Source organism: Ixodes scapularis, unplaced genomic scaffold (assembly GCF_016920785.2).
Source record: "Ixodes scapularis isolate PalLabHiFi unplaced genomic scaffold, ASM1692078v2 PGA_scaffold11__112_contigs__length_91849675, whole genome shotgun sequence".
Taxonomy (NCBI): Eukaryota; Metazoa; Arthropoda; class Arachnida; order Ixodida; family Ixodidae; genus Ixodes; species Ixodes scapularis.
Genome location: NW_024609837.1, coordinates 36558029 through 36581031, shown reverse-complemented (window position 1 = coordinate 36581031; position 23003 = coordinate 36558029). Strand labels below are relative to the sequence as shown.

At 46.9% G+C, this 23003-nt stretch overlaps 1 protein-coding gene across 1 annotated transcript in view; it reads right to left on the bottom strand.

The window, feature by feature from the left end:
* Nucleotides 1–23003, bottom strand: part of LOC115324873 (A disintegrin and metalloproteinase with thrombospondin motifs 13-like) — a 101557-nt gene that overhangs the window by 48293 nt on the left and 30261 nt on the right. Inside the window, exons 6-8 of the mRNA XM_042288969.1 lie at nucleotides 15932–16023; nucleotides 15691–15851; nucleotides 5530–5573 (exon numbers count right to left, since the gene is read on the bottom strand). Coding sequence (XP_042144903.1) covers nucleotides 5530–5573; nucleotides 15691–15851; nucleotides 15932–16023 — 297 coding nt within the window. The remainder of the gene's footprint in view (nucleotides 1–5529; nucleotides 5574–15690; nucleotides 15852–15931; nucleotides 16024–23003) is intronic.

The following is a 23003-nucleotide window of genomic DNA, read 5'->3' as shown; positions in this document are numbered from 1 at the left end:
TGTGAGAATCGCGCTCCTTAGCTCCGGGGAGATCAGCTTCACAACAAATGTGCTCGTTTACACCTTCCTGACGGGGAAAAACAAATAAAGTAAGGCTCTAATACTGCTCGTGTATAGCAAACCTGAAGTTACTTAAGCGTCGCAGTCCCAGCCTTGTAGTGGTATTCTACGACGATCATCCAGATGACAGCTATTTTGACAGGCGCCAGTGCGCCCCAGATAGGTCGTGAAAGTTTCGAATGGTGTAAAGAGGTAATATAACTCTACAAAAAAAAAAAAAAAAAAAAAATGGCCGACCGTGGCCGCATTAGCGGAGCGGGCAAACGCGAGCCAGCAAGAAGTCCTGGGGATCAGCGGGGAGCTTTCACTGCCGGCCATAGCTTTATGAACGACTGCAGAGCAAGTGCTGACTGTGAGTTTTCACCGCTCTTTTTCAACGTGCATTCCACACCATCAATATTACAGGTCGTAGCAACCTGTTAATATCAGCTCGATCGAGAGCCTGTTACATTTAGCCTCCTCCCCCTACCCTCCCCATAATCCCCTATTCCGTCACGATTGGATGACTTTATCAAGAAATCGTGATTTATCCCATTCCTTTAATAAACACGTTTTCTCATTTTCTCAAGAGCTCTGGGCAGCGCACTCAAATATGGCGTCCAGTGAATACCTTCTATTCGCTCTTTCTCGCGTTACTTCAAACGTGGTGGCGCCAGTGTGCAAATAGCCACCCAACCACTTCCGGTTCCGAACTAGACGGCGGGTTTCGCAGCATTCGCGAAATCAAATATGCACGCTATCTTCTGAAAATGGTAATTTATAGCACTGTCAGACTTCCTTCACTCTTATGATAAGCGAATGATGGGTAAAACATTAGGAAGTTTTAGAATAGCACACGCTAAAGCTTTGCGTACGCAAAGAATAGCGTCGTCGCCACTGCGCATGCGCCGAACGCAAACTATGTTCTGCACTTCGCGTGCGCTATTTTAGCGCACGCTATTTCTCAGAAATTGCGTGCGTACGCAAAGGGTCTTTGCTCTCCTCCAAGGAGGATTTGTGATGAGAAGTTGGCTAAAGCCAAGACGAGCACATTTACAAAATGGCGGCTCCCAGGACCATGGCTACGGCTGCTTTGGCGGCATCGTGAGCGCGACGTCGGCGGCATCCTCGCGACGGCGATTTTCAATACGGGACGACATTGCACTCGGTTTGGAAAACCCAGTAAGGTGGGCAACGATCACCGGCAACTTGATGCTTGCGACGAGCGAACATTATCGGCGAAGGTCAGTACACTCTTGCCGAGGCGACGCATGCGGACACGACCGGTTTTTTCTCAAGTTACAGCATTTTGTGCGTGAAATAAAAATTGACTGTATCTTGGTGGCATCGCAAGCGCGAGATGCTTGGGCTTTTGCATCGCGGCGGAGAAACGCTATTCTAAAACTCTTTTGCGTCGCGTCCGCTAACAGAAGCGCTAAATTTATCGCCAGCGTGCGCTAAAATTGCGTACATTATTCTAAAACTCCCTATTAGAAAATATACGTGAACCGGAAGTGTGCCGGGGCTACCCAATAGATGACGCCACTGAGTTTATTGCCAAACAAAAAAGCTTTTCGCCTTTCCACTCTGGTGAAGAAGGAAGCCGGTTGTCTGGTTGCCGCCGTCGCTCATAGATGGCGGTAACTGTCCAGAGGGTCGTGTAGAGAGTTATTTGTCCACAGACGTAAAAGTGGGGAAACTAGCCCTTCACGGCTCAGCTGTCAAAAAACAACCTTGTTTCATAAAAAAAAAAAAAAAAAAAAAAAAAAAAAAAAAAATTGGGTGTGTGTATATTTATACAGTCTAGCAATTAGTCTGCATCAACGGGCGACTTGTCTCCGAGCTGTAGATAAGAAATTTAGTCGGTGCAGTACAACCGCTAGCCTGGGGTCTTTAACATGCACCACGCAGTAGAGATACACGACCGCACGCCGGTACGATGCTCATTCAGATCGAAACGGGCAGGGATAGGGATTGAATCCGGCACCCCTGGGATCCGCAGCGCGAGCTTTCGCTCCTCGCGCTCCGAGCTGGTGTGCGCAAGCCTACTCGGCCACCGATCCACCTCTCTGTTTTATACTTCGGGTCAAAGCCGCTGGCGCCAGCGTGGAGCGCGGGGTTTCATCGTGCAGATCATTTCCACGCGTTGTAGCGCAAACAAAACCATATAGATTAAACCATGTGTACTTAGTATCAGGAGCGTAGTCATTTAAGCATTTTCTACCCCAAAAACATTCCCCCTCGAAATGCCAAATACCCCCCCCCCCCTCCCCCTGGTGCCCATTGGGCCGGCTCACTACCGTGTTCACGCAGTCGGTCTTGCACGGGGCACGGAGCAAAGGGGGAGGGCGGACTATCTCCAGCTTATATGCTTTCGGGAGGAATGTTTGTTGAGTAGAAAATGCTTAAATAAATGAAATAGTCAATATTTCTTTATTCATGCTTATTTTATGAGATGCGGAACTTGGTCTAAAAAAAACGGATATTTCGAAACATCTGTGCGGTGAAGGATGGAAATTTCAAGGCAAAGTATAACAAAATACCCTCACTGAAATGCATTGTTAAAGCAAACTACAATTGGATATAATAAAACGCACAGATGGTGATAATATAAAACAGGAATGGGCAAAATACATGCAAATATGTATCGAAATACAAATACAAAATACTTTGTCAAAAATGTATTTAATTACAAATCTAATTACATTTCCAAAAAAGCATTTAAATACAAGATACAAATACAATCAAATGTATTTGGTCTCCTCCAAATACTTTTTCAAATACTTTCCTCAACATTTCCGTGAGCGACTTCATGGCACCTGCAACGGGTTTCTGGGTATCTCATTTTAATTTTGCATCGCACACTCGGGAGTTAGTGTGCGAGTCTCTAGTGACGTAATAGAAATATAATCAGAAAAAAATGTAATCAGCTTGGACGTAATAGATGAAAAAAGTACAAGGCTTCAAGCAGCTTTTTTTTTTTTTTTTTTGTCGATTACATTTTGGTATAGACCAACAACGAACCGAGACGACCAAGACGCGCAGCACTAGCTAGAAACTTTTTATTGTTGCAACTCGCACCAGCTACCAAAAATCTGGACGACCCGCGCATTTAGAATGTTCCAGGCAAAAATATGTATGGAAATCAGGCTGCAAACCATCACAAGTTGTCACAGGCACATATTTAGCCAGTCTGCCTGTGAACGCCGATTTCGTCACTATTCTTGCCCTAGACTAGCACCGTAATCACTAAATCACTTAACGCTTGTGCTTGATTGAGGGACACTGCATTTAATGCAGAACGTAGTTTTCTTCCTACTTTGGACAGTGACAATAAATTTGAGGGATGTATTTTCGCCCACAAAATTGTATTTAATTACAATTGTATTTGAAATACTTACGTTTTAGTATTTAAATACAAATGCAAAATACACCAGGTATTTAAAACACGTATTTCAAATACTTGTATTTGAAATACTGCCCATCCCTGCAGAGTGCATATCCGGCCCTGTTTGTAGTTTCTTTAGAGAAATTGTAGGCTCTTTAAGGTTTTTGCAGACGCGTTTTTTCATAGAATATTTAAGTACCGTCACACGTAAAAAATTATATAAAGATATAAGAGACAGCGTATTTTATTTACCGCGGTATAGAGCCATATATTGTGGAGGCCCAGGGCAGGATGTTTTGAAAAGAGTGAAGAGGATGCCAGTTAAGCCGGGGGCTAAGACTCTCTGTTTTAAACCTCATACAGGGACGTTGTCAGTTTGAACATATTTAAGAGGAAAAGAGATTTTGTCCCTTGGGGAACCAACTGTTATACTTGAAAAAGTCCCGGAGACAATTGAACATGTTTTTTTAAATTGTTGGAAGGATTCTTTTTTTTTGGGGGGGGGGGGGGGGGGGTGCTTTAAAGACTCTACACAAAGATTTTCCTTTAGACCAACATAGTATTCGTTTCTTGGCCATCGGCAATGACGAGGGGGTGCCTTTTGATTTGCTAATGCTCCTGGGCCTACACAGTCCCGCTCTCCCGCTCGGCGAGGCTCCACAATGACGCCGACGCTCAGCCGGCCAGGATGTACTTTCGTCGAAGTGTTGTGGCGTACGTCGAAAACGTTAAAACTCAAGCTACCGTACCTGATTAGTTACCCAGAATTGAACCGCTCGAAAAGTTAAAAGAATTTCGATGTGTCAACGTCAGACCTTGAAGGGATGACGATTTCATATTTCTTCTTCATTTGTATATACCTGTCATGTAACCATGTGTGTGTAATGTAAGTATGTGTGTCCGTGTTGGGTCAAAAAACCAGGTAATAAAAAAAAAGGGATCGGCGGCCGAGCGGGCTAGCGCACAACAGCTCGGAAAACGTGGAGCGAAAGCTCGCGCTGCAGAACTCAGTGATCTTGAGTTCAATCCCCACTCCTTCCCGTTTCGATCTGGATGAGCCTCGTACCGGCGTGCGATCGTGTATCACTACAGCGTGGTGCACGTTAAAGACTTTAGGCTTGCGGTTGTACTGCACTGGCTAAATTGCTTATCTACAGCGAGTGACTCGTCGCAACTTTGAAATGGCTGACCAACTACACGCTGTATAAATATCCACACAACCCCAATTATTTAACTCATTAAACATCATAACGTCAAATGCCACCCCATTGTCACATGATCTTCTAAAAGCTTGGGGAGACGGAAGGCGTCGTTTTTGTTGAGAGGACTTTCGAATTGAAAAAGGATCTCCCTCTGGTTGTCAGCATAGGAGGAAAGTTGGTGCCCGAGGCAAGCTATAGACGCTTTACACACGCGCCAAACTACAGCCGCCATTGCTGACCTTCTCTTGTCTTACCGAGATGCCGAGCAACTGAAACGGTAGTTGACGATCCTCTACAAAGGCCGATGCTTTAGAAAAGGACACAGTGGAATCTAATATGGCAATAACCTGGCCTACTATGGTAATGATTAAGTGAAATAAACGGAATAAGAGGAAACAAAAATTGAAGGTCAGTTATGGCGGCGTTCATGCGCAGCTGCTGCAAAGCGTCTATATGACTCAAAGTGCGATTCAACTATGTCTGTCAAGAACTCTCTCGAAGAATTGGGAGTGTTCTTGGTCTATGTTGACTCCCTCAAAAAGTAATTGCTGGATGCCTTTGTGAACTCTTTCCAACTGTCACAACCCCAAAAGCAGGTATCTCGAATCGGCGATGTCTAAAAAAGGCTCATTTACTGCTCGAGATTCGCTGATCGTTTTAAAACCGATGCACGCTATCGGAGGATTCCGCTAGCTTCCATCGGAACAACAACAGCAGACAACGCGGGAAGAACCGATAATCTCACGGCGACGGCAGCGACACTGTTTTAACCGCAACCGCAGAAGCCCGCGCGCTCCTGGTGAAGGACGCTCGAGTTTCCAAACTGACCCTATAATAGTAATGTGGGTTTAAACCTACCGGCGTTGACAAAATAGTTGCTATGAGATATTACGAACTCACCATGAATGTCCATGTCTAATCCGGCATCATATACCATGTCCAACCTGCAATTGCGAAGCAGAAGTTGTCATTTGTCATAAAGCTTTTGCCTTACTGCGAGGCAGTCTTTTTAAGGCGAAAGTCTTAATACGTCCCATTACGGGAAAACGCAGCGTCGGGGATGTGCCCGAAAGATGGCCATAAAAATACGCCATTAAGAACTCGCGCTCAAAGTCAAGGCGGACGCGCCTCAAAAATAAAATACGAAGAAAAGCACAGCAATGCAGATGCTTCGTCACGGTAGCTGTGAAACCGGCGGGGCACCGCGCCTGCGCAGTAGGGGAGGGTGATGTTCCCACCGGAGCGCCGTGTGCAAAAGGAAGACGTGGCGCGCTTCGAACTTGATCGATGCTCTTTGTGTGCTTCGTGCGGCGGACTGTGAGGCGACCGCGTCTACATCTACGGCCTCGACATTGGCAGCAGCGCCTACATCTAAGGCTCCACACCGAATACAATACCGACAGAAGCAACTTTATTACGTGTAAAAACTATTGATGGGCCGAACTTTTGCCGAATCTTGGGATTCGGCAAGGCCGAACTTTTGACAAACTTTTCTAAACACACGGCAAAGATTCGGCAAAAATACATTGTTACTGGACTTAACATTGATATTTAGTTGTTTTTTTCTGGCAAAAAAAAGGTTCCTTTTTCGTAACCTAAATGCAACGCGTAATGCATATTGACACATATGTTACTAAATAAGGGGATATTCTACAAGATAATTGTATCGGTGTCGATTTGTCTTTTACTGACAATTTTAGTGACTGCTTGGAGAAGTGGAATGACAACGAGGCAACGCCTTGTCTCTGCACCGGAAGTCTTCGTGTGAAGGCAAAGCCCGAATCAGATATGCTTCCAGCTTAGGGACTCTGGTCTGAAGACGTTGGCCGAAGAGGAGCTGGTATGGATTGTAGCCGCTGATGCCCGCGTGTCCCGATACACAAGAAGAGCCATGTGCGGATCTTGTGATTTGAAGAACAATTCTTTCATATTCTGTACCATTCCTTCATCTTCCCCGTTTGCTTGAGGATACGTGGGACTGCTTGTAGTATGCTGAAAACCGAAGCACGATGAAAAAGCTGCAAATTCCCGCGAAGCGAATTGGGGCCCATTATCAGAGACCACCACATCTGGGATGCCAAAGCGGGCGAACGAACTCTTCACCGCTGCAATGACGGCCGTGGACGATGTGGAGGTCAAGCTCACCACTTCTGGAAAACGGGAGTAATAATCCACGATGAGGACTGCGGGATAGGCTACCAACACAGGTACCGATAAAGTAACCAAAGGGTTATCTCAACAGCGGCGGCGATCTCAAAGGATAGTCCAAACCTAGCAGCGCGATCCCCACATCTGCGCAGCAATGTAGACGACGTTCAGGGCCACATCACCGCGGGTCGGTTCGATAAATTACCTCCGTTGGTTCCAATGATCGTCTACCTTGTCTCACTCTCTCGAATATAGCGGAAGAGAAGACACACGTACCATAGTAACGACAGAAACCTAGAACATTTATTAAAACTCTCTTAATGAACTGCTATGTTCCACTCCAAAATGCCCCCCGCGTCGGCAAGGTAAGAAAAGGTCCTTAACTGCCAGACGCGCGGGGTTCCGGAGTGCCAAGATCGGGGAAGCATCGGAGAAGGCGCCGATACACGTCCTATCTCTTTCGCGGTCACCGGACCAATCCCTTTCCCGAAAGCGGAAAAACAAGAGGCGAAACCTCTTCGCCAGTCAGCAGTTATCCGCATACGAGCGGTGGAACGGAAAGAGGTCCCACCGAGAGAGAGTGAGGGGAGGGCCCTCCAGGACAGGGGACCCTCCGCTTCACGAACAGGTCGGAGCTAACGGCGAAGGCGGCCGAGCGTTCCGACCCGCGGCCGTTATCACAGCCATCGGGGAAGGGAGACCACAGGAATCCCCACAGTACATAGCGCCTCCCAGAGAGTTCAAACAAGTCGATGCCGACTCGTTGCCAAAGGGGGTTTGGCATAGGCGTGCCCAGGAGCGGTTCAGAGCTCTGCTCTCTGGTTTGCGCACACCGCTCACATTCCGTGACGAGCTGCTCAATCTCGCTGTTTACTGTGGGCCACTACGTTCCGCCTCGGGCCCGTGCCTTGCAGCGCCCGAACCCTCGATGGCCTTCGTGGATGAGCTGGAGCATGTCCTTTCGAAGACCTTGTGAAATAATGATACAGCAATCCTTTAGCAGTAGTCCCTTGCAGACCATGATACTGCCATGCGTCTTCCAGGAATAGGAACCTTTGAACTCTTCTCTGGCCAGCCACTCTTGCACAGCCGAATCAACCCTGCGTAGACACCATCTTGAGCCTGATGTCGGCTAAGACTCTCTATCGTGGCGACGTGAAGTCTTCGAATCCCTTCACGGCCTCACTGACAAAAATTTCCTCTGTATCGACTTTTGGACCTTGGTGCTGCCTGGTTGCGGGTTCCAGCGGTGCTCTAGAAAGGGTGTCCGCAGTTGCAAGAAGCTTGCCTGGGACGTAGAGCATCTGACATTGGCATCGCATGAGATGCATCCGCAGACGCTGGATACGCGGAGGGATCAGGTCGAGTTCAGCTGTACCCAAGAGTGCGAGGAGAGGGCGGTGGTCGGACTTTTTATCGAACTTCATGCCTCGCACGAACTGGTCGAAGCGTTCCACAGCGCACGTCGCAGCCAAAGATTATTTTTCTGTCTGGCTGCATCGCTGCTCCGGGGACGCGAGAGATCCTGACATGTACGCTAAAGCACGCCTTTCTCCCGTTGGCTGATCTTGCAGTAGCACTCCTTCGAGGCCGTAGGAGCTGGCATCGGTAGAAACCGTGGTGGAGTACGAAGGATCGTACTTTGCCACGCAGACCTCCGAGCTGAGCGTACTTTTCAGCTGGTCGAAAGCGGCCTGTTGACTGGCACCCAGTACCACTCGCTAGACTTCTGCAGGAGTGCTCGGATCCGTGCGGTTACATCAGATAGGTGTGGAAGAAAACGTACGACCTGATTTGCCATTCTCAACAATCTTCGGACTCCACTGACATTTTTCGGCGCCTCCAAGTCTACCAAAGCATGGATTTTCTCTGGATCTTGGCAGATGCCTGTCGAACTGACCAGAACACCCAGAAACTTGACCTTCTCGGCGGAGAAAGCGTACTTGGCTTTGTTGAGCTTCACGCCGGCCGCTTCGAGACGATTCAGTACCTGCTTGAGCCGCCTGTCGTGTTCTTCTTGCGTCTTACCGAAGACCAGGATGTCATCTATCATGTTGATAACTCCGTCTTGTTCTTTGAGAATGCGGCTCATCTGTCGCTGGAAATACTCCGGAGCTGAGCAGATTCCGAAGGCAAGACAGAAGCAGAACCTCCGAAACGCCGTGATAAAGGTTGTAAGCTCTTGGCTTTCTTTTGAAAGACTGACTTGGTGCAAACTCGCAGTGGCATCAAGCTTCGAAAAGATCTTGGCTTGTCCAAGTCGTCCTGAAATGTGCTCAACGGGGCAGAATGTGCCGCTTCCGGAGCACAACTTCGTTCAGACGAGTTAGATGAACGCAGATTCGGTAGTCTCCTGAAGCCTTGGGGAAGACAAAAATGCTCGCACACCAGTACTCAGTCGGATTGTCCACCTTCCTGATGACACGATCGGATTCAGACTTTTCGAGTTCTTTTCGGACAACGTCGTGAAGAGGTATGAGAATTCTCGGCACGGCTGAGTGAGAACGGTTGAGCACCAGGACGCAGTCGGATGACGTCTCTTGCTTGAGTTCTTCGAGGCCGTTGAATAAATTCCTTTCCAACAGCGTATCTGGGCCGGACACGTTGTCGAAGAACTTGACAACTCCCAAAGCTTGAATAGCCAGGAAGCCCAGAAGAGGAGGGTCTTGCGCTAGCATGACGTAGACCTGCTCAAGAAAAGTCTTGTCCTTCCAGCGTAGTGTTACCTCGAAGGTGCCTAGGACTTGCAAAGAAATGTTACCAGGCCCGGCCAACTCGCCGTCTACTTTCTGCAACTGTCGAAGAACGCCTGGAAATGAGCTGGGTAGCACAGTTATCTCCGCGCACGAGTCTACCATGAAGTGGACCGCGTAGCCATGACGTCCACCGAGACGACCTTAGCTCGGCAACTCGATGCGACGAAGTGAAGTTGGATGGAGCTCAAGTCTCTCTTCTTTTTAAAGACTGCGTCAAAGTGACCTAGCCGCTTGCGGTATCTACACATCTCTTGTCTGGCAGGACACTCGGAGCGTTGATGGTTTCCTTTTCTGCAAAACCAACAGCTCTTTGCGGTGGAAGTGGACGCGAACGACTTCTCTCCTGTGCAAGGTTTGGGCTTAAAAGACGGACTTTTCCGTTGACCTCTCGACCTTCGCCTCGGCGACCACATGTGAGGAATCTGAACCGCGTCCTGAAAAACCGCGGTTCGGTCCTTCACGACATCCTCGTGAATTCTTGCCTGGAGCCTTGCCTCCTCTAGCGTAAGCTTCGCACAACGGCAGAGCTTGACCGAGAGGCCAGAATTCAAGAATACCCACAACGAAGCGGTCTCGCACCAGACGGTCCTCCACTTCCGCGGACAAGTAGTGAAATTTTTTGACCAGTGTACGAAGCGCGGTGTAAAAGGTATTGACCGACACACCAGGCTCTTGGACGCGACGGTGAAACCGAACGCTCTCGTAGACCTCGTTCAACAGATGAATGAAGTGGCCCTTAATCTTCCGTTTGATGACCTCTACCGAACTCCAGTCCGGCTGAGTCAGCGTGAGCGTATCGAGGAAGCGGCGTGCTTCTTGGGAGCCTATGGCGTAGAAAAATGTCCTTACTTGAACCTCGCCAGATGTTCGATGAAGTCAGGAGGCGTAGCTGTAATCTTCGAACTGAAGCACCCATCGCTCCCAAGTGCTGGGATTCCAGAAGTCGAAGTTCGGAAGAGGCGTTAGTCCCATGGCAACGAGGAGCTGATGAAGCAGTTCCGTAGTGGCGGCGAAGATAGCTTCGGCCTCTGTCATGGTTTGACTATGACGTCCTGGTTACACGGCGGCTGCTATCACATCCCACTTTTATCACCATGTTGCGCGTAGCTCTGGGCTAGCCGCGCGTAGCGTGGGAAGAGGCAGCCGAACACTGGGAGGCCCAAAACACCAGAGACCTTTATGTCGGCCTAAGGGCGACCCACCCAAGCAATCGAATGTCCCCACACGCGCCCCTGGCACGCGCTGCCTTCAGTGACGCATGGCTCGTTGTCCTGCGTCACGCCGCGTGAGCAGGTGCGCTCGCTACGCCGCTTATCAAAGTTTTTCCTGTTTCTTCTTTAACATTTATTGCTTTGACGCCCTACACGTTGCGCCGCATGGCGGCGTAACGCGCAGGATAAATTATACACTTTTTTATCACTTATCATCTGGGTGAAAAATGCTAAGTCACTGAGCTGCGGACGCACGCGCAGCGTCTGCCATGCCGCACAACGGAGCAACATCGCACGCTCAGGAGCAGTTCCACAGCTCAGCAGACAGAAATGGCAGTGCGCAGAAGGCGATTTTTGCAAAGGTCTCTATGTTTAGTCTCTCCCGGCGATTATAATGGCCTGGGGAGAACCGTGCGCGCTTAAATCTCGGAGGCCACAGCACGAGCGGACGCCAGCACGAACACGAGTCGCATAGGAGACGACAGCGTGAGCGGCCGCCAGCGCGCACAGGAGTCGCATAGCAGACGACAGCACGAGCGGCCGCCAGCGCGCACAGGAGTCGCATAGCAGACGACTGACGGGGGTTGACAGTCAAAGCGAGAACAGCGACAGGATCTCTACACGCATGCGCAAAACTTCACAACGGCGCCGCAGGGCGGCGCCTCAGGTAGCGGCGACACGCGGAGGCGCGTTCACGCTCATATTCTTTCCGATAGTACGCCCACTCTAGAGATGCGCACGCTTCCCTAGAGTGGTACGCACCCTAGGCAGCGGGCACGCTTCATACGCAGCGTACCCGCTGCGTATGAAGCGGACGTCTTTCCACTGAGCTACTGAGGGAACTCTTTCTTTCGTAGTTATGCGCGAAGCACATTGTAGGAAATCGCGTACCGCCGCCGATTCGCTGTTTCCCACGTGGTCCGTCAACAAACCGAGCCCAGCCTGGTTCTTTCACGGGAGCGGGATTCCGCTCCCCGTTTATTCGTACAATAAAACACAACTCTACAAAACACTTAATCTAAACTACAAATACACTCGACATTACACAAATATTTACAAACGCACGTTAAGACCAACGCTAAACACAAAGGAGGCCCTTAGGCCTCGCGTCCCGCGATATCCTCGATCCGGTCGCCACCCACTTGCCTGCCAGTGCCTGCGTCTCGGTCGCGTCCGGAGTTCTTAGAGACCTATCGTCCCCTGCCCCACCGAGTATATATCTATCGATGGGCGAGGAGGTTTCTCCTCGCCTGCCACGGGGGCGCCTGCAGCGCCCTCCAGTGGCTAGGAGAGAAAGCGGCGCGTCGGGAGCCGAATTCGAGTTCCCGATCGACCCCGCGGCAACACGACCATGTGATCGTGTCGCGGCCAAGATTGGCCGAATGGTTTGATGGGCGCCCTCGTGAATGCACGGTGCGCCATAACATGTACGACGGAACCTTCCGATCCGACGTGCGGACTGCCGGAATGACCTTGGGGGGCGAGGGTTTTCGTAGCATCGGAGAGCGTTGAAAACCCTCGCCTCCGACCGTCGTATTGCGTGGTCGGACGTCGGATCAGACGGTTTCGTCGTACATGTGTTTCGCGCTTTATGCCAGTTATGCATCCGGTCGACTGTATGTCGGAAAGTTTGCTGCCGATTTTCCTCCAATACATGCACTCCCGGCTTGAAGTCGGGCAGCACCACGCATTGGCCATATTCGCGCCAAGCAAAGAAACCGTACTCGTGCGTATTCAACTCGATGTACGCACTTCGTGCTTGACGTTTGAGTGAGCAATGTCTTCAGCCACGAGAAGGGACGACGGATCGGCGATGTCTTCATGTAATCGGCTTGCTGGTAGCCCGTGTCGTACGGGATGAGTATCAGTTCTTTTGATCGGTCCAAAATTTCTCTTTCGAAGGAATACAGAAATAGTTGGTGCCGTGAACAACGTCTCTGAAGTAGAGGTCCCACGCCGGTCGTCCGTTGCCACCCGCGAGTCCCACGAAAAGCGAAACGACGCCATGTTGAGACTTATGCAGTGAACGCACAGAATGCTTCCGGTTGTCTGTGCAACCTTTTTTTTTTTTCAATCAACGTATTTGCAGCTTTTTGGAAGCCACAAAAAAATGGGTTTCATAATTTTTTCTATTTTTAGTATTGACTGTGTGCCTTCAATGACCCACGACTTTAATTAAATTTGGTGGTCGCGTCGAAACCTTGGAAAACGGCCCGTGACCACGGAAAGAGAGTGAGCGCGACTCAAACCGGCCAGTTCTCGATCGGTGGTTTTTGGGCGGAAAGAAACCGAATTTCGAGCCGCAAATTTTGTTCTGGGTAGTTGGGCTCTCATATGTCACGTACGACTAAAAACCTCGGCGAGCATAAATACCCTGCCAGTGTCCCTTTAATGCCTTAGTGACTTTAATGACCATATTAAATAGTCAACTGGTAACGAAAAGCAAAATAACTATTCCAAAACGGAGACACTGCTTTGACTCGCTTCGTTCTGTGTGGTGCTATACAGAGAAGCGATAACGATTCTTCTTGGAGCCGTTTAGCGGATGTTGTTATAGCGACTGCGCCGAATTATTATTCGTTGTACCAATGCTTTTAGTAAGAGATATCGTCCACGAACTTTGAAACACTGTTTTCCGTTTGACAGACTCCCGAGGAGAAGATCGATTGCTTAGAACCTTAATAAGTGCAGAGGTGGTCACCGGCCAAATGATATGTAGGCTATATAAGGCTCTGAAGCAGTCAACGGGACTGTGACTAAGGTGTTCGGTGCTTCATTCTGTTTGTGTTCGTTTCTAATGTGTAGTTTCAGGACGTATGTAGTAGTAACTCAAAATACCACAGGGACACCATTTACTAACAAAATCCGCAATAAAGAAAATTACTTTGAAGAAACATTCGCCGGCTATTTATTGTTTATGACCGTGGTGCTGGTGAGATAGGCCTTTATCGAATAGGTGAGGTGCATTTGGCTGAAGTGCTGTGGCACCGCGGATGCATCACTGTGAAAAGGCAGAGAGCTTTCGAAGGAAAGAAGGTGTAAATGAGCCCGCTTTTCTTTTAAAAGTTCCATAGCAAAACCTTTTTTGGGTTCTATATTTTTGTTTTTGGCTTTCTTTTCCCAATTTTTACGACGTGCAGTGGATGAATACCAATTTCAAAATCGTTTCATGTTTTCCTTAAAGTAGACATTAACCAGTTCGCTTTTGCGGTGTTCTTGTGCATTCTCATGGGAAAACGCGCATGCATTTTGTGTCTGCACCGGAGAATTACAGTAATATCACCTTTGTTACAAGGGTCGTAGCCGAATAGTAGGTAACTCTACTAACCTTAAAAAAGTTCAATTACTTTATTCACAGTACTTTTCTGACCAGGGAGAGATATTCCACTTCCCTGCATTTCGGGCCCAATCCCATGCTCCACAGCAAGTGTGTAAAAAGCAAACGACGAATTTAGGCAAGAATAGCAGTTGAAAGGAACGTAGGGGGTGTTCAAAAAACGCCAACATCCCGATGACGCTAATATTAATAATCCGCGAGATTGATATGCCACTAACATGACCGCGATCTACGCGTGGTCGAAAACACGTAAAAAGGTAAAAATACGCGGATTATAAAATGTTAACCTTTTTATTACTATGCTGATTTTATAGGGAAATAAAAGTTTTCTTGTTTTTTCGTCCTATTTCTACACTTTCGAGCATGCATATACGATGTTCTGAACGCTAAAACAAAGTTCCCTTTGTGGATATACATGAGCAAAAAAAAATAAAACAAACGTTATTTTTTGGAAATCGCACTCGTTACTTGGCTTTCACTTCATTTTGGTCGTCAACATGCGCAGGCAGGTACTGAGCTAATGTCGGCGCTTAGTTCTTGACGTTTTCTGATTTTTGAGACGACCTTCATAGCTTTGGCACGTAAACACCCCTGCAGAAAGGCGCCGATGCCTTGTTCGCGCTAACAGTGCCGAACAGCGTACGTTAATGCATGTATGAAGCAATGCTTGTGACGGTTTTTAAAGACATTAATTAAAATTTAAAAAAAAATAGAATCGAAATGACAAGTATTTTTATCTACAGGACTGATAAATGTATCAAGCTATCTATTACAAAAAATTGCTTCGTGATATTTGCTTCAATAATCAAGCGCACGATGGAGGTACAGCCACCTTTACACATTAAGATGCATTATCGGAAGTCAATTTGAGACTTTTTGCTCTCTGATCTAATTTGAAACAACACACTAGCGCAAGCAGAACCTCTAGCGTACAATATAATTGGGATTCCGTGTTATTGAATGTTATGTGTTGTAAAATTCGGAGGGTATTTTGTGGCGTTTATTTTTCGTTGGCGATTCCGGGTTTACCGGAGTTAATATTTGCTAGGTTCCAAATTCTCCGGAATTCGGAGCTTAATTTATTGCGTTATTATATCTTTCAAAATAAAAGTAAATATTGTTCGGACAAAAACATACACTAAATTTATTTTTAATAAAAACCACCGGCATCGGAAGATGTTTTTGTCGTTGCATATATCACTGGCGCCCTTGCAATGTACGGTACCACGATAGATCTTGAAAACAAATGCTACTTCAATAAACGCTGGTACTTTAAAACAGCCGAACTCCTGGACGCATAAAACCTTTAACTGCCCGGTGCATTCCCAAAGCTATGAAATCTACAGGTTCGTAACTTTCCTAGTTACAAAATCACAACCCCTTTTCTCTTTAAAAAGCACAAATAGTATGGTCCAGACTGGAAACAGGAACAGTCGCTTTTTTTCGTGGTTCAGAAGTACATTCGCCCATTGTACTACGAGAGTAAAAAATGAAATGCAAGAAAAACGATTCGTAGCCCATCCTTTTCTACGTGGTTGATTGGCTTTAAAGCAAAACTCCAGGTGATGGCGTACATGAACAGCACATAAAATGTTCAGTTTTGGCTTACCCTGTGACGACAAGGAGGAGGTCTGCAGGAGCTTTCAGTGTCTTGTTTTGAATGAGTGCTGCTAGATTAAAAAGCGTTAAGACTCCGTTAAAATACGTGACGTTATGCGTGACCGAACCGCTCGTTTCTTCACGTGTCACGTTCACAATGTGTTTGTCGTCCTGAAGCAAAAATAAGTAAAAAAAGTTACAATACTGAACACTGGAAATATATATTTAAAAGTTATTTGGTCAGTACGTACTCCGCTTAACTCGACGCCAGTGAGGAGGAACTGTACTTTCGGGTCGCTGAGCTGTTTGTATCGCAGATTTACCTTCATGAAGACAGAAAATTCTAAAATTAACATTTAACAACAACGTTTCGACAATCGCACTGTCTTCTTCAGGATGTCCTGAAGAAGACAGTGCCACTGTCGAACCGCAGACGGACGTCAGGCACCTTTACTATTTTTAATTCCGTATTCTATTGTCCATTTACTAATTTATTTGTGGAGATTCTTGTGTTTGGCTTTTATTCTGTCACTTTTAAGTGCATTCCCTCCGTATCTAGCGGTCTTGTGTCTTGCGTTGATTGTTCTTGTAAACTAATACTAATTTTTTTTCGGCACTTTTTTCTTGTGCGACTTTTCCCTTCATTCGCCATTAAATTAGATTTTCTAATTTTATGATCCCACAGCTGCTGGGTCATCGCACCTGCATTTTGCATACATATTGTGGTCCAAGTCACTAGGATCGATCTAAGATGGACCGTAACAATCGACGCCTGCACGTAGCAATCTAAACTTTTCGTCAAAGGTGTATTTCACAGGTCGGTTTTTTCGTTTAAAATTATAACACGTAGTTCTCTCTAGTTCTCTCTCTGTAAAAAATAAGACCTAGAAACTTGCCAGGGTCTACGGCGGGCAGCGACGCAGAGGACAGGGGTTCAGTAGTGGGGTGTGTTTGGCGTTCGTATTGATAGATGGCGCCACCTCCTTATCGCGACGGCTCGCGACCACCGTGGTTTATTAAAATGAACATTATATTCTTGCAATGTACTTTCGATTAAAAATAAATACGGACAATAAAAGCAAAACTTAAAGTAAAAAAAAAAAAACGCGTCTGCATAACGACGGCGCTTTTGCTGCCAACGGATTTCTTCTGTGTGTCGTCTGCTTTCTTTCGCTTGTCGGCTGCACCTTCGGACGCTTCTCCCGACGCCATCTATCAAGTTCAACACGAACGCCGAACACACCCCGCTACTGAACCCCTGTCGTCTGCGTCGCTGCCCGCCGTAGACCCTGGCAAGTTTCTTGGTCTTATTTCTTACAGAACGAGAACTACGCTTTTTAATTTTACAAGAAAAAACCGACCTGTGATGTACACCTTTGACGAAAAGTTTAGATTGCTACGTGCAGGCGTCGATTTTTACAGTCCATTTTATATATATATATGTGTGTGTGTGTGTGTGCGCGCGTGAGCTAGAGTAGTTTGAGAACAATGGACTGGACCGGGCAAATGTAAAAGGTCAGAGTTCCGTACCTGCGGAGTTGCTATGCTAAGAGTTTATTGTATGTATTACGACAGTTTTGCCGAAAGGCTCGGCTTCGCCAGGAGATGGCATACATGCGAGGACATCAGACTGCGCAGAGCAGTAAGCGGCTAGTGGGGCGAGAAGGACGTGACGTTAGGAAAAATAAAAGTAAAAAGACATATGAAAAAACACAACATATTGAAAGAAAATCACACGCCCAGTTAAAAAAAGAAAAAAAGAAAAGAAGTTTTACTTGAGCGCGCTTCCATGGTGGTTGGCGGGTTTCAAAGCTCCTCTAAGGAGGCGTATATGAGATCTCCGACAGTACAATGGGTATGGTGCCTGGACCGCGTCTCCCGACTGGTGTGTTTAGCGTGCTATCCCGCCCATACATCAAAAGTGGTCCCAAAGTGGCAACAAATGACGTCACAGAAGCCGGAGTGTCATGCTGCTGCATGTCGCGATCCTGGTGGTTGGTCGTAGAAATGCAGGCGAAAAACCGCAGGCGAACGCGAGTGTCGCTGTCGTCACGGCGTTCCAGGCGTCCCAACTGCCGGCTGCTTTAGCTTCCGAGGACTGCCGCATTGGAGAGCGACCTGCAGCAGAACAGGCGTCTGCCGCATACACCACAGCTATTGGGACGCCGCCAGGTTCGCGACCGGCGACAGCATGACACTTCTATGACGTCATCAGGCGGAAATCGAGGGACCACTTTTTTGGACCGGGTAAAAGACGCGTTCCAGGCACCGTACGGTGGGTACAATAGGTCATAAACAGACGGCACAGGCTCTGGAACGACATCTTCGCTACTGATTGCCCGTAAGGCTAAGCCGATGTGGGGGCCCGCTCTCTGCGACGGTCACCCCTCCTTCCCTCGGGCGCCGCACGCCGCGGCAGAGAGGGGAGCAAGGAGCAGATCAACACCTCCTAGAGAAGAAGGCCAGAGCGCTCTGAGAGGTTACGTCACAATGGCGGAGGAAGGAAGTCCATGGCGCAACTACGTGAGAATACGCTATCGACGTGAAAACAATGTCCCTTGACAAGCGGCGCGGTGGTGTTCGTTCATGCGCGTTTATCCGACATTAATATACGTTTTAAAGGCGCAGTCTTGTACAATTTATTATATATATAATATAAACGTATTATATAACGCGCTACCAAGGTTGAGAGTACCAAAATTATATTTATGAGTATTCCCGTAACCGCGGGACTACGTGCAGTTCCGCAGCACCCCACACTTTTCGAAGGGACCGGCTGCGATGCTGCTGATGCCACATGGCTTCGATTCTGGTAAATTTACGTTGTATGTGAGCTGCTGACTGTCTGAAAAGGAACGCTGAGACATCTCAGAAGGGAAGCAAACCGAAAAGAAATCCAGTCGTTGTCGCAGGGAGCCCACACCAGCAAGAGATGGGTCGACAACGTTAAGCCTTTCGTCGCCGCTGCTCTCGTCGCCGTTGCTCTCGTCGCCGCTGCTTTCGTCGCCGTTGCTCTCGTGTGTGGTATTTTTGAGACTTGTTTCCCGTCGTATTTCTGTCATCACCGTAGTCTCGGGTAGTTTTTTTGTGTGTTCGCTTGATACTACGGCATTTTGCGTGCATTTGTGAAACAAGTCCTGCTACGGTTTGAGTGACGTGTGACAACTAGCCAACGAAGGCTCTGGTCGACTAATCGATAGACCTCTCTCTCGACAGAGAGAGGCTTCTTGGAGTTCGTATTCAAATGTGTTCGTCACGGATATTGTGGGACGTATGGATACGATCGACAGGTGAGAAACAACTTATTTACGGGCTTTCTTGTTCATGTAGGACGCAAGTAAGATGCTGCAATCGTTTTTTTTTAATCGCATGATAAATTGCAATTTTGTTCCTTGTCATTATTCGTATGCAGTTGCGTCGACATTTGTAAATATGCGCGCTAATCTAGCTTTCACTGGAAGATGAAAATCAAGTTTGTGTGATTATTGAAAGTGAGTTGTTTGTGATTCTGTGTTTATTTATACTAAAGTTATTTTATTGCCTTTTCCGCGTTTATACTAGAATCTTAACTGTATTAAGGTGATAGTATTATTATATACAAAACAAGTTATGTTTTGTTCTAAGGCAGCTCGAGCCCATAGGGAGAAGTAAATTAGTAGACTTAGTAGTAAGTTTAGTACCCCTGCCACAGGGGAACGTTAATATATTTTCATTCAGTGATATAGGATTTAATCAGCTCGCGGTCTTGAGTGATTATACGAGCGCCGCAAGCGGATTTGTCGACCCTATAATGTCATTCGATCGAAATTACATTAATTTTGCCATGTGGCCGGGGTATGATGCAAGAATTCAGTGACTGCACGCGATAACGTCGCTTACATGATCGTGAGAAACGCTTGTCTTGCCTTGTCCGCGTTGACTATGTCTACCTGATTTTTAACTGTTCTGTTTTGCTATTTCAAAATCACTGCGCGTCTCGCCATTTTGTCAAAGTATTTCTGTATAAAATATGCATTCCTACAACAATAATTGCATGACTCAATGTTTTCGACTTAAGACAATCACATTTTTCGATAGACGTCTTGTTCGCATACCTCGTGCCATTTCGTACCGATTATTTAGCGGTGTAATATTTTGCTCGTGTAATAAAATGTTTTCTAGACCCGTTGCTATGTGCAGCTTTCATCTTAGATAATATGACACGCGTATGTGACTAAAAACGCGTTACGACGGTCGATCTACGCGCGTTGCATTCGCTTCGACGCGCGCCCCCGATGGCCTTCCTTTGCGACGTCACGAGAAGAGCGCTACGGCCTTGTCTTCTAGGAGGTGTTGAGCAGATCGTGGGGCAGGGGGGCGCGGGGGAGGGGAGGGGTGAATTGCCACTGGATAGCTGCAAAGACGTCGTCGTACCGGTCAGTGAATTAAAAATACAAATTGAAAGGATAGAACATTAAAATAAAAATTAAAATAAATACAGGTGCCTAGGGTCAAGACCGAGTAATGTTGTGTGCAGTAGGACGGCATGGTGCGGAAGGCACAGATTTGCATCGTCTTTCAATGAAAAAGTATAATATTAGCGGATCTCGCATATGAGTGGGTAAAATGAGGAAAAAGGAAGCAGCGGGCACAGAAGCGCGTCTGGAAGGCTCTCTCTCTCTCTCGCTCTCTCACTCGCTCGCTCGCTCGCTCGCTCGCACGCACGCACGCACGCACGCACGCACGCTTGGTCAGGGTGAGTATTGGTGCTCCCTGTTAATTCTTAGACAATGTTTTAATCGCTGCAAGCGTTCCTAGATTTTCATTTATTCCTTTATCGATCGTGTTCAATCGGCATATGAGATACGATTCGCGCTGCTCCCGTTCGCGGTCTGACTTAAATCCGGTTTCAAGGATCGTTACCGAAAGTTTCTCGAACGAATGATGTGGGAGGCTAAGGTGCTTTGAAAGGGGCAGGCTTGGGAGCGATTTTGAATGAGATTTGTGATTATTAAAACGCTTCCTGAATGCTGTCTTCGTTTGCCTTATATATTGCATTTTGCAGACACTGCACTCAAGCAAATAAACCTTTAAAGAGGCAGACGTCAGGTTCCCTAGAAGTTTTTAAGAGAATTGCGATTGTGTGCTGCCGGCGCTGCTAGTATCTTGCATTTGTTTGCAGACCAGACATCCCGGTTTCGTGCACAGCGTGCATTCGTCATTTGACAATGACGAATTCAGTCGAGAGTTTACAAGTGAGTTTCTTCGGTTACGTGATCGCCTGTATACCACATGAAGGGCGGACGGAAACGCACGTTTAAGGCGTTCGATTTTTTCTTTAATATTATAGTGCCGTCTCAGTATAGCGTCTACATTAGGAAAGTTCATGCTGTAAGTTAGACATAGATTCGTGCATTGTAAATCGTTTTTTTTTTTTTTTGGCGGGGGGGGGGGGGGTGGGGGGGGGGGGGGGAAGGGGGCGGTTCGCAATTAAGTCCTCACGGTTCAATTGTTTAACTTTTTGAATTACGTCGTCAATTACACGTAATGGATATTTTTGTTTTCCCAGCATGGTATTTAGGTTCTGGGCGCTGGTATTAAAATCTTCCTCTTTCGAGCAAATTCGTTTGAAACTGGGCTTTGCTGTAGGGTACGCTGTTTTTACAATGGCGAGGGTGGTCGCTGTGGTAATGGAGATAGTTTTGTCGATATGTCGGTTTACGGTAGAGATATTTGGGGAGTTTACCGTTTTCAATTTTTACAGTTACATCTAAGAAGTTGATATCCGTTTGAGAGTAGGCGCAAATGAAATTGAATGTTCATGTGTACAGAATTGTAACAGTCTACGAAACCCAGCAGTTTCTCCTCGCTGTGTGTCCAAATAAGAAAAATATCGTCTATGTATCAATTGTAGAAAGTTGGCGTTAGGGGAATTCAGAAAGAAATTTGGACTTTAGCTTTTCCATAAATAAGTTGGCATAACTGTGAGCCATCTTAGTGCCCATAGCGGTTCCGCTGACTTGCCTAAAATATTAATTATTAAATACAAATGCATTAAGTTCTAAGACCAGCCTCGTTAAACAGGCAATGACGTGGAAATCCGGGGTATCTGGTTTTTTATGAAGTTCGTAGATGTCAATTAGAGCAGCTATTCCGTCGTCGTGGGGAATGTTTGTGTATAGAGAAGAAACATCGAGAGTGACCAGATATGCTCCCTTAGGTACGCACATATCCGAGATTTCTCCTAGAAACTGGGTGGTGTCTTTGACATACGAATCAAGAGTTGTAGGGATACTGCTTATTAATTTGTCTATAAAGTCGGAGATAGGTTCGGTTATTGTAATTATGCCTGATATAATTGGGTGCCCTCGGTTACCTGAATTTTAGGAACCATGTAGAAGCGACCTGGTCTTGGATTTAGTTGTTTCATCAAATTATGTTCGTTAAGGGTTATGTTTCCTGTGCCCAAGAGATCTTTTTGCTTCTGTACCCGTTGCTTCCTTTTTCTCATTTCACCCACTCATATGCGAGATCCGCTAATATTATACTTTTTTCATTGAAAGGCGATGCAAATCTGTGCCTTCTGCACACAACGTTACTCCGTCTTGACCCTAGGCACCTGTATTTATTTTAATTTTATTTTATGTTTTATCCTTCCAATTTATATTTTCAATTCACTGTCCGGTACGACGACTTCTTTACAACTATCCAGTGGCAATTCCCCCTCCCCCCCCCTCCCCCGCGCCCCCCTGCCCCGCGATCTGCTCCTTGATCCCCTCTCCGCCGCGGCGTGCGGACATCAGCCTTACGGGCAATTAGTACCGAAGATGTCGTTCCAGAGCCTGTGCCGTCCGTTTATGAGCTATTGTACCCACCGCAGTGTCGGAGATCTCATATACGCCTCTTTAGCTTTGAAACCCGACAACCTACTGTCGGAGCACGCTCAAGTCAAACTTCTTTTCTTTTTTTTTTTTTTTTTTTACTGGGCGTTTGAGTTTCTTTCAATATATTTGCTTTTTTTTATGTCTTTCTACTTTTATTTTTCCTGACGTCATGTCATTCTCGCCCCACTGGCCGCTTACTGCTCTGCGCAGTCTGATGTCCTCACATCATCATTCATCATCATCATTTATTATCCTTGAAGGCCCTTACGGGCATTACACAAGGGAGTGGTACATTTGTTATTATTTTCCTTAATCGAACACTTCTGCACACAATTTTAACACAATAGAAGAGGGAACTAGTCGGATAATGAAGAGATGAAAGTGGTTACAGAGGCGGCAAATTTATGTGTGTCAGTTATGGTAACAATGTCATTTGGTAGTATGTTCCAATCGTTTATTG